Source organism: Peromyscus californicus, unplaced genomic scaffold (genome assembly GCF_007827085.1).
Source record: "Peromyscus californicus insignis strain IS unplaced genomic scaffold, ASM782708v3 Scaffold_19__1_contigs__length_69161282, whole genome shotgun sequence".
Lineage (NCBI taxonomy): Eukaryota > Metazoa > Chordata > Mammalia > Rodentia > Cricetidae > Peromyscus > Peromyscus californicus.
This window is the reverse complement of record NW_026294491.1, coordinates 24519684-24530944: the sequence shown is the minus strand read 5'-3', so window position 1 is coordinate 24530944 and position 11261 is coordinate 24519684. Positions and strand designations below refer to the sequence as shown.

General features: G+C 53.1%; 1 protein-coding gene across 2 annotated transcripts; it reads right to left on the bottom strand.

Moving 5' to 3' along the window:
* Positions 1 to 5368: 5368 nt before the first annotated feature.
* Fam241b (family with sequence similarity 241 member B) lies at positions 5369 to 8173 on the bottom strand. 2 transcript variants are annotated; one of them, XM_052743933.1, is made up of 3 exons: positions 8044 to 8173; positions 6907 to 7038; positions 5369 to 6290 (listed from the first exon to the last, which is right to left on the bottom strand). In XM_052743933.1, the coding sequence occupies exons 2-3, from the start codon at positions 6997 to 6999 to the stop codon at positions 6021 to 6023; spliced, it is 363 nt and encodes a 120-aa protein (XP_052599893.1). In that variant the 5' UTR covers positions 7000 to 7038; positions 8044 to 8173; the 3' UTR covers positions 5369 to 6020. The 2 variants fall into 2 exon arrangements, with proteins under 2 accessions (XP_052599893.1, XP_052599894.1); XM_052743934.1 differs by lacking the exon at positions 8044 to 8173 and adding an exon at positions 7330 to 7442.
* Positions 8174 to 11261: the final 3088 nt, after the last annotated feature.

The window sequence follows — 11261 nt, the reverse complement described above, 5'->3', positions numbered from 1 at the left end:
TTTTTGATCACTTGCACATGAAGCATTAGCCCTGTCCTGGAGAGTTCCATTAAATCTGAGGAGAGATAACACCCCGGAAACACAGTACCCCATCTCTCTCGGCATCTGTGTGATTTAAGGCAACCTGGTGCAGAAGGGCCCACCTTCCACGAGCCAAGAGATGAGAGCTAGGCCCAGCACATACCACTCTGCAAATGAGCCCTGGCCACAGTCCACTGAGGCCAGCCTGCCCTCGTCTGCTGTCTAGAAGAGCTCAAGGCTCGTAGCCATATGTCAGAGGAGGCTAGCTGGGGACCGAAGCTTGCCCTGTGGATACTGGCCTCATCACCCTTGACACAGGGAGGTCTCCACAATGAACAGCCACTCAGAATGCAGGGCTGTCTATGCTTCCTGAGACTGCCTATCCAAGGAACCAGTGGTAGACACAGGAGGGCTGGGGGTTGGGGGTAGACCTTAGTCTGGACAGCCAATTTCACAGCCCAGCTTTCCCACTTGCTCAGTGAAGAGCACCGCCAGGTCCACCTCTCAGGGTCTGTTGGGGATTAAACAGGGTCAGGGTCACACGCTCGATCTTTTCAGGCTGAAGCTGGAATGATGGAGGAGGCGGGTTAGAGGCTATACCCTATGGAGCTTCTGGTCTAAGAGGGACTCAGGAGATGGACAGACGTCAAACTGAAAGACTCACAGCAAAGCTACCAAAGGAGCATGTGACCAGGAGGGAGTGGACCTGAGTGCTTTGCCTTTCCTCCTTCCTGCTGGTAATGAGGGCTTGATGGCTGGTGTTCTGCAGCTATTCTGGACTGTGAGGCAAAGCTGAGGGGTGGGAAGGGCCTTCGCCCCTGGCAACTGCACTGTCCACTCTTGGCTTTTCTGGAGACAGAGGGGACATTTATCCTGTTTTAAGAACTTTGGGTTTTTAGTTGCTTCTTTGTCCTCCAAAAGCTCTGAAGCACATGCCTGGAGTTCTTAAGGAGCAGGCCGCCTCCTCATTAGCCAGTAGGAACTTGGGTGGGATTTGGTTGAATTCACTCGAGTGGAAGGGATTAGCAGAAGTCAGAAGGATGACTGAATAAATCCAGTAGAGATGAATCTGGAGTGACGAGCTGGAAATGAGCTTGGAGGCTGACTGCAGACACAGCTAAGAAGACAACAGGTAAACTCATCAGGGAAGGACAGGCCCGAGAAAAGGGGCTCAAAGCCCGGAGTCTCCACACCAAGGGTTCAAGTCCAGCCCTCAGCTGACCCTGACCATGATGTCACGAGAAGACCTCAGAGTCGGCGACCTGAGGGATCTTGGCCTTGAAATCTACCTCTGATTGGCTAAGATGGCCCAGGCAAACTCTCTGGCACCTTTGAGTCTTCGTTTACTAAAGGAACAATGGCTATGTGTGAAACAATGTGAAAGCAACACCCAACGCTCCTCCGCCACCCCACCCCCCCCACCCCACCCCCACCCCCACCCCCGTGTGCTATCCAGTCTCATGATGACAGTTTCCGGATTTTGGCTACTTTCTCAGAACAAGATGGTTCCCCAGAGCCAGCTGAGCTCCAAAGAACAAGAAAAACACCAGCCCCAGACTGCAGGAGGATTTTACACAGGCAAACGTCTTTGGTATGTTTGTGAGTATGCAGATGTGTATGTATGTGCATGGAACAGAACAGGGTGGTAGCCGTGCAGAGGATAAACCTCATCCTTTCTCGCCTGCCTGCCCATCTGCCCACCTTCCCACCTGCCCGCCTGCCTGCTGGGTAGTAACCAGATTGGACATTTTTCCTGATTGGTTTTTTATTCCCCCTGCCAGAATTTCAAAAGCAAATTGCATTCTCCATATTCCTGGCACAGTCGGCAGCTTTCACTGGAGTGCTCGTGGGCCGCGGTCTGATTCAAACCACTGTGCCACCGTGCCACGTCCCAGAGTCTGCTTACACACTCCTCACTGGGCCCTGCAACCGCTCTAGAGTTCCGTTCTCCTCCGTTCAGGCGGGCCAATTGCGACACGGCTGCGTAACTAGCCAGGGGAAGGTCTGCCTGACTCGCCTTGGGAAAAAGACAAGTACTGAGTCACTGGTCCACGTGGTCACACGTGTCACATTCACTAAAGGAAACCACTGGGCACCGGGCCTTTGAGCAAAGCCAGGAGGGTGTGAGAGGAGCTGGTGGGCAATTTCTGGGTGCTCTGGGATGGATTTGGCCACCCCCACTTACAGAGAACACAGCCCTGGAAAGGCACTGAGTGCCCCTACCGGGTCACCTCACGTAACAGCAGAACTGTGGGCCAGAAATAACCAAGACTATGAAATGCCGCCTAAGGAGGCCATAAATCATCCTCCCCCAGCGGCCCCCAGGCACCCCAGCCTCAGGCTCCCTGATTCAGTGTACTGAGGGCAGCTAGTCGGTATCCTGTAGGTATCCGGTCTGCCTCTCCTAAGCCTCCGTCCCGCCTGTGAAAAGGGAAAGGTCCGCTTTTCTTCGGTGAAATGGCAGGCTTATGACTCTTCCTGACATCAGACTCAGACCGGGGTGAAGCCGCAATAAACGAGGATTAGAATGAAACGCTTGCCACCAGGAATCTCCCCGGAAGGAGACCATGCTCCTGCCCAGACTTCCCACCAGGTGGCGCTATGAGACAACCTTCAAAACACAAGTCTCCGGACCAAGTCAGTGGCTCTCTCAAGTGGGTAGTGGGGACCGGTCATGGGTTCAGAGCTAAGAGCCCAAGGCTGGGTAACATTTCGTGACTTCCCTTCACTTTAACCTAGATGCTCTCCAGAACGTGACTGCAGAGGAAGCGGGCACAGACACTGACTGTGCAAACCGGATAACCACCACTTACTAAGCTCTGCCGTGGGCATGAACAGATCAAGCCAACGCGTTTGAGCTTCACAGCTGAAATGGGCCTTTGTGAGAATCTAGCCAAACCCTCCCCCATCACATTAGTTAGTGGTGGAGGGAGGTCCATGGGGAGCAACAGGCAGCCCCGGGTGAGGGCCCCTACTAGTGAAGATGAGGTTGCAGCGTCTCGGCAGCTAAGGGGATGATCCATTCACCCAGACTATGGCTTTGCAGGTGGTTTCCCTCAGCTTTTGCTGGCACGTGGGAGATGTTTCCAGAAAGTTTGAGAGGATTAGAGCCCGGGACTATGTTTAAACCCTTCATTGGGTTACACGCCTCGAGGCAGGCATTTCCACTATGACTTAACCCAGCTCAGGGTTAGGGCTCCTTTTGGAGTCCTGTGGGGATAGTACCCCCAGGAACAAGTGACTGCTGAGGCCAAAAGGGGGTCACAACTCATCCCATGCCAAAATCCTATAGAATTAAGTTCTTTATTATAAAATGTGTCTGGAATAGATGGCCAAGAAAAGAACTGTGAGCTGGAAATGCATTTAACTTACTGTGGTACAAAAAACAACTAAAAATTCAAATAGTTATGCTTGTTTATATTGGCATAAATTCAAAGAAACTGGGCCTGGTGGTGTATGCTTGTAATCTTAGATCCTGGAGAGGTTGAGGTAGGTGGCTCACAAGTTCAAGGCCTGCCTGGGCTACAGAGTGAGTTCCAAGCCAGCATGGGCAACTTATGAGAAGTCACAAGAGGGCTGTGGATGTAGCTCAAGCAGTGGAGTCTGAGCCTAGCATGTGCAAGGGCCTGGGTTCAATCTCCAGAACCACCAAGACACCAATCAATCAATCCATCCATCAATCAATCCATCCATCAATCAATCCATCCATCAATCAATCCATCCATCAATCAATCCATCCATCCATCAATCAATCAATCAAGCCATCCATCAATCAATCCATCCATCAATCAGAAAGCCTGTATGGCATCACACGCCTATAATCCCTGCCACTTGGAAGGCTGAGGCAAGAGCACACTCAAGGCCAACCTGGGCTCTATATCGGCACTGGACCACACCACCCACCCCTCGAGGGGCAGGGTGCCTGTGCCTGGGTCAGAGTCAGGTTGTCTTAGCCCCTTCAGAAGCACCGATGGAGAAGTACGCAGAACAGGGTCAACCAGCCCAGAGCCCAAGGGCACAGAGCCAGGGCATCTCCAGCCCCGATCTCCTCTGCCCTGTGTCCTCACTGCAGTCAGCACGCAGCTGTCACCAGTTCCTGTTCCCCAGCATCCCATCTGGACATGAGGGTCACCTGCTGCCTCTGCGGCTCTCGTCTGGACCCGAAATCCTGCTCACTTGTCTTCAGTGAGACACTGAGTTCTCTTCCCAGGATGCGGACTCTGGGAAAGGGAACTGAATTCTGAAAGGGAGGCTACATTCCCACAACTGTAGAGCTCCAATGTGTTACACGAGGACTCTAATCCACACCCCAAAAGACATTTCACGTACGGAACAAGTCCCACCACAGATCTGAAAGTGGACCCAAAGCCCCAAAGGAACAAGGTGGCTCAGGGGCCCGGGATGTGGGCCAGGAGTCTGCTGTGGCTGGGGAGATAAGCAGCCATGCCTGCCAGGACAGGAGATATCACTGTGAACAGTTGAGGTCACAAGCAGCTGGCAGCCACGCTCCTCCTCCACCAAGAAAGCTCATAAGTCCCCTCCTCAGGCCCAGAAATGAAGACTCAGAACACCTTTGGTAAAGGAGATCCGCCTGACACAAGGCTCCCAGCCCCAGGGGAGCCGTGGACACAGGGATCCAACCAAGTTCTTCTGAGCAGGAGAGCAGGCCTGAGAAGAGAATGGAACCATCTCTGCCCGGTCCTCCCCAACACTTGGCCACATACAGACACCCCCAGGGACCCGAGAGGGTGAGGTTCCCGAAGGTCTTCAGGCTTCACTGGGGAGGCAGAGCCAGGAGGATCTCTGAGTTCGAGACCAGCCTGGTCTATAGAGCAAGTTCCAGGACAGTAGGAGCTACACAGAGAATCCTTTCTCAACCCCCTCCCCCCGCAAAAAAAAAAAAAGAGTTCAAGAGCCAAACTCAAGGACTCTCCTCTCAGGAAAAGTGGTCTACCTCAACCCAACACCCACTGAGGACAGCTCACTATGGGTTTCTGAGCTGCTGGCGGTTGAGCAGCCCCTGGAGAGAACCCCTGAGCAAGAGACCCCAGACATGCACCCCATTCTTTGGCTCCTAATGCGTCCCCAGTCATTCTGGCCAAAGGACCACTCCCCAGAAGCTGACCCTGGAGTTCAGTGTGTTGGGGTACACAGAGCTTCTTCCCTCAGCACTAGGCAAGGGGTCCAGGCCTGTGCCTCACCTCCCAGCTCCCCATCCGACCGAGAAAACCCTGGAAATCACCAAGGTCAAAGGCCCCTGGCACCTCCTCCCCCACACTAGCCCTCCCCACCACTTCTTCAGTTTTCCAGAACACGCAGCTGTGAGGCATTCAGCAGCTTCTCAAAAGAGACTCAAATTCATTTATTGAAAATATCACAATAGCTGGACACGGTACCGCACACCTATGGTCCCAGCACTCGGGAGACAGAGGCAGGTGGATCTTTGTGAGTTCAAGGCCAACCTGGTCTACATAGTGATTCCAGGCCAGCCAAGGCTACATAATAAGACCCTGTCTCAAAACCACCACCACCACCCCCCCAAAAAAGAAAGAGAAATGTCACACTAAAGAAATGTCAGTACCCTTCTTCATACAGAAGAAGAGCAGCTAAGAAAAAGACACCATTAGAACAAAGGAATGCTGTCAAAGTCTGGACGATGCCTAGCTGCTCCGAGTTCCAGTTCTGCTCCTGGTGGGGGAACTTGTGTTCTGGGAAAATACAACATACTAAGCCTTTCTCACCCTGGGCTTATACTTCTTAGTGGAGGCCCTGTGCCCCTAAAAGCCTTCCAAGGCAACCAGAGCACTCTGCAGATTTCAGTGATGTTGGTCCCCAGTCCCTCTGCCTCCTGGTTAACACAGTGGGGGAATCCACTCGTGGTCCCATCCCTGATCACACCCTCCAAGCACTCCCAAGCTCCCTCCCCCTGTCCCTGCTCTCACACCAAAGCCCAGCCTGTCTAGTAATGAACACTCCCACGCTCATGCGTCCCCCAGAGGTCACCGCTGGCTCAGGTGGGACACCAAGTAGACAAGGCCCACTAGCAGGAGGCCACGAACCCCAAGCATCATGAGCAAGAAAAGCAGGAGAATGGAGGTCACGGGCTCCACCACATGGTTCCCAAGATGCCACTGGGGGAAGCCCATGTTCACCAGCTGCCGGTTCAGGTCATTGAAGGGAGACTGGGCGGCACCTAGCCTGGCACCTGCCTGCTGCTGGCGGGGTCCAGGGCCCCCTGGAGGTCCACCATGACCTCTGTTGAGAAAGCCCTAGAAGATGAACACAGACAAGTGAATCCGGAGGAAGCTTTCTTGGAATTGAACCACCAGCCAGGAGACTCAGAGGCTGGGTCCCTCCCTCCCCCACAGCCACCCTACCATGGTGCTTCCTTCCTAGGAACAACCAAGTCACAAAATCTCACAGCATAAAGAATCAAAGCCCGTGTTCCCTTCACCATGCCTGGGACAAGGGGGCCAGGACCAAGAGGAGAGGAAGGCTCCCTCCCCAGGAGGCAGGAGCCAAACCGAAGTCGGTTCTTACTCCGCTAGACCCTCTGTGGAGAGAATACCAGCTAGCAAACAGCAGTTCTCAACCTGTGGGTCATGACCCATCTGGGAGTCCAAAGACCCTTTCACAGAGGTCACCTAAGACCATCAAAAACCACAGATATTACAATATGATTCATAACAGGAGCAAAATGACAGTTATGAAGTAGCAATGGAAATAATTCTACAGCTGGGGGTCACTACAACATGAGGAACTGTATTAAATGTCACAGCATTAGGAAGATTGAGAACCACTGCTATAAGAAGGTGAGAAGCCAGCTCAAAATACTTCTGGGAGTTGGGGCCAGCGGCTGCCCTTCTCTTTGGGATGGATACCTACCTGCCGAGGACCACTGCTTCTCTGCTGGGTGGTGGTCCTCACTCGGGGGTCATCATCTTGAACTATCTCCCCATTGGCCAAGATCCTCACCATCCTCCTGGGAGCTGTGAGTTCCTGCCGGGCTGTGTGTGCCTGCAAAGAGTGATAGCCAGCCAGGTGTCACCTCAGAGGTCCCATCAGCAATAGCCTTAGGGATCTGTCTTGTCCCTGACCTCAAAGGGCTTGCTGCAGACAGCTTAGACCCGGGGGTGTTTTTCAGCGGTCACAGAGTGGGTGACCCACCCTTAGCAAGTGTCTGTCTGGTTGACAAAAAAGAGGTGAAATAAGGCAAGGGGAAAAGAGGAGGGAGGAGAGGTAGGCAGGAAGAAAGGGAGGGAGGAGGGAGAGGGAGGAGAGTCCCAGGAGCCTGCAAGAGGTGCACACCTGTAATCCAACCAACCACGACCAGGACTACAGGAGGTGGAGGCTGAATGATCAAGGGTTAAAGGGCAGTCTGATCTTTGCAGGGTAGCCTCGGCTATGTGAAACCCTACCTCCAAAAAAAAGAAACAGGGAAAGAGGAAAGTACTTTGTATGCCAACTTAAAAAAAAAAAATCGAGGGGGTGAGGGTGCGGTTCCCAGGGCCTGTCAAAAGAGTAAGCGCTAAGGATCTATCTGGGTCCCCTTAGGTCTCCTCCCAGGTAGTAGAATGCAAGCAGCTGGCCACCACGCGGGGAAGGGAGGACCCCCGCTGCAGAGGACACGCCCCCCACTGCCCCTCGCCTCCAGGGAGCAACCACTGCCCCTTGGCTAAAGGACAAGGCCCAATGCTCGCACCACACGGGGTGCGAGCTGCAGCTGCGGCTCGGGGGGACCCCAGCTCTGCAGCCCCTAAGGGTGACAGCGGCCTGGGCACTGTCAGCCGAGGAGCGCCCCGGTGCTCATCTGGACTCTCCACGCGCTGGAGCACCGAGGCAAGGCCGGGTCCGGGGAGGAGCGTGGCGTGGACCCGCAGGATCGCGATCCTGCGCGGCGTCCAGTGCTTTGTCATCTGCAAGCTGGACCACCTGCGCTGCGGCAGTATCTCGGCCAAGCGGGGCTCCAGTCCCCGCAGCGGTGGGGAGGGACCCGGACCCGGACCTGGCGCGAACACCCACCTGCGCGCACGGTTCCCGGGCCTCCACGTCCACGGGCGGCCGCTTCCTCCCACCTGACCTCACAGGAAGCGCGCGCCGCAGGGGCGAGGCCCGGCACGGCGCTCCCTCTGCCGGCTGCCTGGGGAACTGCAGCTGCGGAACGGGGAGGAGGGAGGAGGAGGAGGAGGGAGGAGGGAGGAGGAGAAGGAGGAGCAGCTTGACGGGGGAGGGAGGGAAGAGGAGGAAGAACTCTAGGGAAGAGATGAGGGGGCTGAGAAGGATTGGGATGGGGAGTAGTCAAGGGAGTGTGGGAGAATACATGATGGAGAAGAGGAAAGGGAAGAGAAGCCCAGGATGCGGGATGGAGAGGAGAAGTAGGCACAAGCTGAGGCCACAGGTAGAATCTGCTCAAATATGCCCAGGTGACTCTGCAGTGCCCCTGGAGTGGGACCCAGCCCCGCCCTTCAGGAGTTCCGAGCGCCTTCGGAGGAAGAGGCCTAGATCACAGGGCAGGCTCTACCAACTTGCAGTGGACTTCCCAAGGGTGTGGGGTGTGTGTGTGTAGGGGGGGCGGGGGTTGAGACAGGATTGACAGAGACAGAGCCCGGAGATGGCTTGGCCAGTAACATCACTTGCTTCCCAGCCCGATGACCTGAGTTGGATCCCTGGAACCCACGTGCAGGAAGGAGGGAATTCACTCCCTGGCAACCCTCTGCCGCTCTTCTGGTAGAAATGCCGAAGAGTATTGCAGCCTCCCAGAGTGGGAATCTAGGCCAAGCAAGCACCTAGCCATCACAGGCGTGGGCTCTTTCCCATGGTGTTCCGCTTGAGCGAAGCGGCTATCATCATCTAAGATTAGTTCTGTCTTGCTAAGTGTCCTTCCCTAGCCTTCTGGCTGGGAGGAGCAGACTTCCTGATTGGCTTTTCCTGACCGCAAAACCGGCTGCTTGAAGGTCGCTAGCAGCTCCAGATCTGAATCTGAGATCAGAGCACAAAGCCAAGGGCTGCCATTCCCGGGTCACAGGGGTCCCCGCCTGCCTGCTCCACCCATTTTCAAAGTCTTGTTTTTGTTTTACCCTTGATATCCAGGGGTGTTCGTTGTATTTAGTAAGTGCATCTACCCCATCTTGCTGGATGCAGATCGGCAAGCTTTGAGTTACAGTAATTAAGACGTTGTGGCTGAGGCACCTGACTCACGAAATGGCAGTGGGTAAATAGCGTTGGAACAAACCTGAAAATCGGGGTCTATGACAAAGTGGAAGTATAGAAAAGTAAGAGCACCCCTTCTTTTTCCCTCCTTTCTGCTTTTAGACAAGGCAGCCCTGGTTGACCGGGAACTTCCTATGTAGACCAGGCTAACTTAGAACTCAGAGATCTGCCTGTTTCTGCCTCCCTGAGATGAAAAGTGTGCGCTGCCATGCCCTGCTAGAAATGTTTTATTAGCAAGTAGTTGTGACAGCTAGGTCTCCAGGGGGATTTTATTCCACATGTGTCATAGAACTAATCATGTAAGACAAAAACAAAGGCGTCTTTGTAATTTATGTGACTTCGGAGTTCTCGTAACACATGGTTTGTTGGGGAATACTATTCTAAGGTGTGTTACTTTTGTTTATGCTGCATTTGTTTAACTCTCTGAAGCTGTGTTACTGTGCCTGTCCAAAACACCTGATGGTCTAATAAAGAGCTGAACCATCAATAGCGAGGCAGAGAGGATGGCCAGGGCTGGCAGGCAGAGAGAATATATAGGAGAAACCTGGGAGAAAAGAAGAGCCAGAGAAGGAAGAGGACTCCACAGGCCAGCCACCCAGCCACCCAGCCACCCAGCCACCCAGCCACCCAACCACCCAGCGACCCAGCCACCCAGCCACCCAGCAAGCCACAGAATAAGAGTAAGATTTACAGAAGTAAGAGAACGGGAAAAGCCCAAAGGCAAAAGGTAGACGGGATAATTTAAGGACAGCTGGCTAGCAACAAGCCAAGCTAAGGCTGGGCATTGATAATTAAGAATAAGCCTCGGGGCTGGAGAGATGGCTCAGAGGTTAAGAGCACTGGCTGTTCTTCCAGAGGTCCTGAGTGCAATTCCCAGCAACCACATGGTGGCTCACAGCCATCTACAATGAGATCTGGTGCTCTCTTCTGGTCTGCAGGCCGAACACTCACTGCATACATGATAAATAAATAAATCTTAAAAAAAAAAAAAAAGAATAAGCCTCTACGTGTGATTTGTTTGGGAGCTGGGTGGCGCCCCCCCCCCAAAAAAGCAAAAGCAACAACAGTTAGTGTCAACTGTAAAGGAAATGTTTGATAAACTTCATCACATTGAACCTACATTAATCTTGGATCTAGCTTCAGTGGTACAGAATTTGCCGGGTATGTACGAGACCCTGGATCTGGTCCTCAGCACTGAGCAGGTAAAGGACATAATAAAATTAAGAATTCCTTTTGACTGGGTGGTGGTAGTGCACATCTTTAATCCCAGAAATTGGGAGGCAGAGGCAGGCAGATCTCTGTGAGTTCGAGGCCAACCTGGTCTACAGAGTGAGTTCCAGGAAAGGCTCCAAAGCTACACAGAGAAACCTTGTCTCAAAAAAAAAGGATTCCTTTTGACCTACTAATCAAGGTACTTTTTTTAAAAAAAAAAATTAAAGATAAGGCTTTTCTATGAAGCATACCCTGGCCTTGAATTCAAGATCCTCCTGACTCAGTCTTTGGAGTACTAGGATTACAGTTATTACAGTTAGGATTACTCTACCACCCCTAGCTTAAGCTATGTTTTTAAAAAATAAGAAAGGCGCCGGGCGGTGGTGGCGCACGCCTTTTTTTTTTTTTTTTTTTTTTTTTTTTTGGTTTTTCGAGACAGGGTTTCTCTGTGTAGCTTTGCGCCTTTCCTGGGACTCACTTGGTAGCCCAGGCTGGCCTCGAACTCACAGAGATCTGCCTGGCTCTGCCTCCCGAGTGCTGGGATTAAAGGCGTGCGCCACCACCGCCCGGCTCGATCTTTCTTTATCCACCAAGTGGAGACTGGCTACCTTGCCTTTCAGGGTACAGACTTTGGCAAACAAACAAACAAAGTAAAAAGAAAGCTAGGTGGATGTTTATACTGGCTTCCCAGTCACCTCCTTACCCTTCCGCATCCTGTCTGCTTATGAGGTGAACAGCTCCCCTCTCCCACATACTTCTGTCACCACAGTGTCCTTGCCAACTGCACACTTTTAACGACAGCCCCATCTCTCCAGCCA

Bases quoted from the DNA above. Each gene is read 5' to 3' on its own strand.
- Fam241b (XM_052743933.1), bottom strand. From the start codon at position 6,999: ATGGTGAGGATCTTGGCCAATGGGGAGATAGTTCAAGATGATGACCCC. The intron at 6,291-6,906 runs GTAGGTATCCAT...TTCATCTTCTAG, and splicing joins GAAGCAGTGGTCCTCGGCAG to GGCTTTCTCAACAGAGGTCA.